Genomic DNA, 6,424 nt, shown 5'->3' with positions numbered 1-6,424 from the left:
GGAAGAAACTGCTTCTCTTCACACCACCAACCTTTTACCAAAGATCCATCTTCTTTTTCGGATGGCACAGTGGGCGTTAAGTCTCTGACAGGCGTTGGCAGCAGGTGGTGAGAAAGGCCTCCATCTGCACACATTAGTACCCAACTACAACATGGCCTACGGGGAAAAAAGTATTCCTGACGATCCTAACTTCATAGACCTGAGGCAAAACCAGGATCAAGGTCATGGAGATGGTTCTGAGAAACCTATATGACAGACGAAATGTCTGTGCATTTACATCAGATTGAGCTAAGTGCAAATACCTAAACCTAATGTACTAACTGGTGTAATACAGAAATTATGGGTCAAAAAACAACTGTATAAAGGACAACAAACACTACCTCTCTTATCCTTACCCACCCCATTCCCTCTCCCCCTAAAAAGCCATGGCTGAAATAGCTTCCGTTAAAGCAGCTGCACAATACAGATCACCAAGTTCATTTACTCAAATGGCTCCTTGGACAATGGGGCAATGTAGTTAAAAATGCATTAGGCAGGCATTAAAACATTTCTTATGTTGTTTTTTGTTAATTGAACCTCTTCATCACTAACAGCTACAGCAAAAAATAAATGCAGCACGCTTTTAAGTTCATATGATTGTATTTGTGTGGCTGTGATGGTATGAACATATGAGCACTTCCCCACGAGTGGCGCTCGCATGCATATTTAGCACATGTCAAACATTATGTGTAAGATGCAGATCCTGGATCCAAAAGAGGACAGCCATTCATTTGCAGGTAACGGCACTCTGTCGTGACATGCTATACTTTAAAGTGCTTCAGTCTCTGGGGATGAAATTGGTCCTGAGGAGGAAGGCAGAGGGGGTGGGTTGGGGGCAGTTTGAACTGATTGAGGTGATGATCCAAACTCTGTGGTTTGAATCTTTGCTGTCGCCACAACTCCAAATCAGACAGCATCAATCATGATGATTCAATTTCAAGCCACAGGAAGAAAGAACTCAAAATCCTGAGCGAGAAAAAGCCAATGCCCCTCTTTCCCGACATTGACCATATATCTTCAGAAAGCACGGTCCTAAAAGGATACAACTATGTGTGACATGCACTAGACTCATATAACACTATTACATAAGGGTAGGCCACATGTAGATGCCACTAGCATTCTTTCAGTAAAATCTCAATCCTCAGGACACAGACGGGGCAGGGAATAGCAGGTTCACCACATACTAATCGCAATTTCAACTATTTATTCATTAAGCACAAAAAAAAAACGAACTTGTTTCAATGTTTCAATGTGCTTTACATAGCCCTGTGCGTGTACCCCTAGAGCAAGCACTTTAGAGACTGCAAAACCAACAGCTTGATGCCCCTTACAACAAGCGCAGAGGCACCCTAACAGCTACTGTGTGTGGAGCAATCTTCTGCACATTCTGAAGCCCAGTGCTGGTTTCACGTCTATATGTACAAGATAGACAGCTACAGATTCAGCTATAATGCCACATAATTCCTGAATGAATACAGGTCCACAATGGTATACACTGTATCTGATACACATTGTGAATTATAAAAGCATTTTATTACGCACAAATTGAACATGAGTATCAGTCCTTTATAGAGAAATGGCAAGCTTAATTATCTCTGACTACTGTTCCTGACATCCCACATGCTCTTGACACCTGTAACCTCTACTCCTGTGGATATTGACAGTTTGAAACAGAAAATGAGATTCGGTTCAGAGATATTGGCTGACAGACAAGATGCATGCACCAGAAGGTGACTGCATGATGGGATTCAGTGTGAGCTCCTGAGGTGTCACATGAAAGAGAGAGAGAGATAGAGAGAGAGAGAGAGAGACATGTGTGTGTGTGTGTAAATTTGACTAAAATGTGGTTGAACTGAACAAGTTGTTCCAAAATTAAGAAAATATATCAGTTAATTAAATTAAGTGGATAAATACATGACTAATGCTTTTAAATAACAAACAAAAATGCAGAACTGAGAAAAAATTAACTAGCACTTTTATGTAGCCTGTCCTAGAAACCATGTATGTGAAAATGAATTGCTTAAATTGTTTGTATACATAAATGCAGTAGATTAAGGCCACACAACTTAAAACATTCTGCAAATGAACCTTTTGGGCTTCATTAAAGCAAATGAAAAGGGACAGCCCTGATTGATGGCATGTCTTTTTACAGTCTTTTATGATATAATGCAGTCGAAATTTGATGATGGGTCAGAAGTAGTCACTCCACTGGTTCATTTTATATTCTTGATCATTCCTCAGGCACTTATGATTTGAAGCACATACAAATTACCTTTTAGCTGAAATTGTGTGTTTGTTTGGGTGGGTGGGTGGGTTGCCAATTAAGACTGGTGATGAAGAGAGCTCATCTTATAAAGCCAACAAATACTATGTACAGGCTTGGCTGGAAGCCAGTGTTTGAATATACCGACAGTGAGTGAACTGTCCCTCAGCTGAAATTGGAGCTCTGAGTCTGACCCCCACGGATTGAGGTATACACAGCAGGGTTTTCCAATCTGTCCCGATGTAATCTATCAGTGTCCATATCCAGTGAGTCGCAGACCCTCTGTGCTCAACGGATGGAGAGACAACGTCAGAACATGCTGCTGGGTAATTCAAACCTTAAGGACGCTTTAACCCTCCTGTCATGTTCGCAGTCAAATGTGACCAATTGACAATTATTTTCTCTCAAAAATATTGTTAACTTATTCTGACTACCATAAGCCTGAACACACAAAACTAATTTTGATAATTTTCATAACAATTTGACTGTTTTATTTAACTTTAGAACACCCATGTGTATTCCCGGTCAAAAATGACCGGCCATTAGAATGGGTGAGAAAATGGTAGTGTATAAATGTAGAATAAAGTGTATAAAATTGAGTCCACATACCTATTGATCAGATGGACTGTATGTGTGCCCCTGTACATTAAAACACATACACAAGCACACCTTCATTCCCCCTCTTTGCTTCTATGCAGCCCACACTGGAACCTTTCCCCAATAGAATCTTCCCCTTTCTGACTTGCATGAGCTCAGGTCAAGGAGGCCTGCAGGCCATAAATAGCAAATGGAAGTTCAAAACTGGTTATATCCAATAGAACATACAAGTTGATACAAAAGTCTATCACAACATTAGATGATAATATGTGTTACTATGGATTTATAACAAGTTATAGGCCTAATGCAGCGGGAACACAAAACTAAACATAAAAAGAACACAACATGGGAGTTAAGCAGAAAAGTCATGACATGACGTGGAAGTGCTTCACGTAGTGCTCTGTGTGTTGCAATCTTTGACGACTGTCGATGAGCTATGTCGATGAGCTATGTTGACACAAAGAAGAAATAGACCTATTATTCCAATATGAAACACAATTTGCATTTTGCAGTGACAATAATCAAGTCACCCACCTGTTGTTAATCCTGTTGTCATTTTGATGACAGATTAATTGACTGCGGCTGGGAAAGGGTCATATGGAACTATTTAATCGAACATGATAGGCCATTTGTTGTTTTGCTACCTAAAAATAAAACGATCTTTAAATCCATCGCCCAGACTTCGCCATCTGGCTGAGAACCAATTAATGATTCAAGGGGAGGTCTGACGGCGTCCTAGTGGTCTGTATAAAAATGCCAGCTCTCCCTAGCTTTGAATCAGAGTGGGTCTGTAAACTGAAGATTAGTCAGAAAATTCTAGTGCCACGATTAGGCTACTTTATATATCAGTGAATCTGATTATTTTTTTTTATACAGAATAATCATCGTGCTGAATATGGAATTAGCCAAATTTGCAATCTTTGCAGTCATTCTGTACGCTCAAATCTACGGGTCATTTGGATCTCCGGAAGATGACCGGGATATCTGGTCTGTGGAAAACTGGCAGGTAATATTGATTCCTACCTCCTGGAGATATGGATTTAATGTTCGAGTTGCAATAGCCTAGGCTACTTCATATTGCTTAATATTCGTGTGTCTGGCTAAAAAACATAAGCGTTGGCTATATCCGATTTGGTCACAGGAGTATATGAGTATACGTATTGACGAGTTTGACGGGGAAGACTGTTTTAAAACACCTGCAGTGTCACCATGAATGAACTTTTTTTGCTGAAATGAATACTTTCTCATCAGGACCCGTCGGATAGCGGTATTGCCATTCGTTTTGCTGATCTGATGAAAAGGTCGAAATCACAGCAGTTCCATGGGCTAATGGGCAGAAGTTCTGGTAAATTGAAAACAAACCTTACCTATTCCAAAATCACTTGACGCATGATTATATGGAGCTGCTGAAAACGCGTAACATAACGATTCTCTTTGTGTCACACTAGGTGTTCCTCAACCTGTGCGTCTTGGACGAAAAAGTAAGTAGCCTAACCTAGTCGTAGGTATTCACTCTAAAGGCTAAAGTAAGGTACTTTGAGCTACTTGGGCTCTTATGTTGTTAACTGTGTGTGTGTGTGAACAGGGAATAAAGGGGAAATGTTTGTCGGACTCATGGGCAGAAGGTCTTCTAGCGGAGGTAATGCCATATTATGCTTTCACTATGATTTCATGGCTAGACATGTTTTTAACATAATTGGATTTTAACATTATAGGATAGGCTATACTAATTTTGTCTATGCATGCATCCACCCATAGAACTACAAGAGGGATGGAACAAACCTCAGACATACTACTAAGGAAAGACGCAAAGGACCTCAAATACTTGAAGCTACAGTTCATCCCTTTCACTCAAAAAAAATGTATTTCCAGGCCATGCAAGCCACCTGTTTAAAAGGCCTTTGAAAAGCATCCCTGAGAGATGGGCCTATTTGGTGTGTATCGATTTGTGGACATCAAAACCAATTGATCCAGACATTGTCATCAAACTTCAACTGATGACATGCAGTGATGAATGGCTTGGTCTACATTTATACCTAATAACAATACTAATACTAGTAATAATCTTAATTATATTTCACTAAACAAGAAAGGTTTCTGTAGATTTAATTTTACACTTTGGTCAAATGTTTTCTTTTAATATGTAAGTTACAGACATCTTCTCAAATTGTTCACATTTTTAGCATCACTGTTGTATCATAAATTGTTTTAATCTCATCAACAGATTGAATACTGATGTTCCACCAAAATAAAAGCATAATTGTGTTCTCCATAGCAAGTTGTTTGTTTTGTTGTTTATATGGAATAGGGATGGAAAATCTATTTGAGGGAAACAATCCTGATAAGAATTCCATATAGAAATGGAGCAACCAGATGTTTAATGTTAGCAGGTTGATGGTAATAATTTCAACATCGCAGCATCTCAACAAATAATGTGTGTCTGCAGTGTGAAAACCTACAATTTGTCCCTCCCTCCCACATTGCAGACAGACTCATGCCCAGAAGTTAGCCCTTGTTTGTGTAATTTATGTGTTATGTTCTATGTGTAGGAGGCTGATCCGCTGGACAATGTTACATATATTTAAAGAAAGCTTTCAACAAGTCCTCTAGTCTAAAAACAGGACAAATTGTAAAAGCATGTAAAGTTAAGGTAGCCTATGTACCATCATGCAGGCAAGTGCTATACATTAAGACAGTAAAGTAAAAGAGTGTTCTTGCATCTGAAATACAAGTTCTCATGAGCTTTCACACCAAGAATATATTCTGCAGCCTGAGACAGGCAGGCCATCATCTTAATAATCATTTTCTTGAAGTACAGATGCTTTTTTACAGTGAAGTGTTCATTAGAGGACATAAATGGCATGATCACTGTAAGTCCACAGAGTTCGTATTAAAAGTAAAATGGACCTCATGATCTCCCATATTTTCACAACAGTGAAAGGCCTCAATAGAAGGTCCAACTGTATTTTTCTATCTATATTTTTGAGATCTCTTGCAATGCATAGTTTGATATTGTAAAGCTAATAACAAGATTGCTTTTCAAGACAATCACATCACTATGTCCTGTGACTTAGATAGATAGATAGATAGATAGATACTTTATTGATCCCCAAGGGGAAATTCAAGGTCTCAGTAGCATACAGACATCACACACAACATGCACTAACAGCAGAAAAAGTAATAAAAGTAAAAGTAAACAAAGACAGAGAAAAAGACATGGAGCTACTAAGCAGTCTGCCACTCATGTCGGCGCCGGAACCGGAACTTTGCAGGAAGAATGGAGCTATCATTTTGGAAAATCATTTTGGCATGCATTCTGATGCATGTGTCCTCTTATGCTTGATGCATATGCTTATGCACTGCATGGGTGAAAGGTAAACGTGTAAGGTATAATAAATATTAATTTACCCCTAAGGTATGGAGTCTGACTAATGCACGCTGAGATGTGAGAAATTATTCTGAATGCATACAGAAAAAAATGGTTCCTAAACTGGTTCTTCAAAGGGCTCTATGGTTCCAAGAAGA

The 6,424-nt window shown here is 39.1% G+C and overlaps 1 protein-coding gene across 2 annotated transcripts; it reads left to right on the top strand.

Annotated features, from left to right (window-relative positions):
- Positions 1-3,490: 3,490 nt before the first annotated feature.
- tac4 (tachykinin precursor 4) lies at positions 3,491-5,173 on the top strand. 2 transcript variants are annotated; one of them, XM_042087904.1, is made up of 6 exons: positions 3,491-3,640; positions 3,776-3,905; positions 4,151-4,244; positions 4,348-4,380; positions 4,485-4,538; positions 4,658-5,173. In XM_042087904.1, the coding sequence occupies exons 2-6, from the start codon at positions 3,795-3,797 to the stop codon at positions 4,696-4,698; spliced, it is 333 nt and encodes a 110-aa protein (XP_041943838.1). In that variant the 5' UTR covers positions 3,491-3,640; positions 3,776-3,794; the 3' UTR covers positions 4,699-5,173. The 2 variants fall into 2 exon arrangements, with proteins under 2 accessions (XP_041943838.1, XP_041943837.1); XM_042087903.1 differs by having other exon boundaries at positions 3,535-3,681.
- Positions 5,174-6,424: the final 1,251 nt, after the last annotated feature.

This window comes from Alosa sapidissima, chromosome 3 (assembly GCF_018492685.1).
Source record: "Alosa sapidissima isolate fAloSap1 chromosome 3, fAloSap1.pri, whole genome shotgun sequence".
Classification (NCBI taxonomy): Eukaryota; Metazoa; Chordata; class Actinopteri; order Clupeiformes; family Clupeidae; genus Alosa; species Alosa sapidissima.
The sequence above is the reverse complement of the archived record's forward strand: the minus strand, read 5'-3'. Positions and strand labels throughout refer to the sequence as shown.

Coding starts and splice junctions, on each gene's coding strand:
- tac4 (XM_042087903.1), top strand. CDS start 3,653: ATGCCAGCTCTCCCTAGCTTTGAATCAGA. Junction 4,381..4,484: donor TGTGCGTCTTGGACGAAAAA/GTAAGTAGCCTA, acceptor GTGTGTGAACAG/GGAATAAAGGGGAAATGTTT. Junction 4,539..4,657: donor CAGAAGGTCTTCTAGCGGAG/GTAATGCCATAT, acceptor ATCCACCCATAG/AACTACAAGAGGGATGGAAC.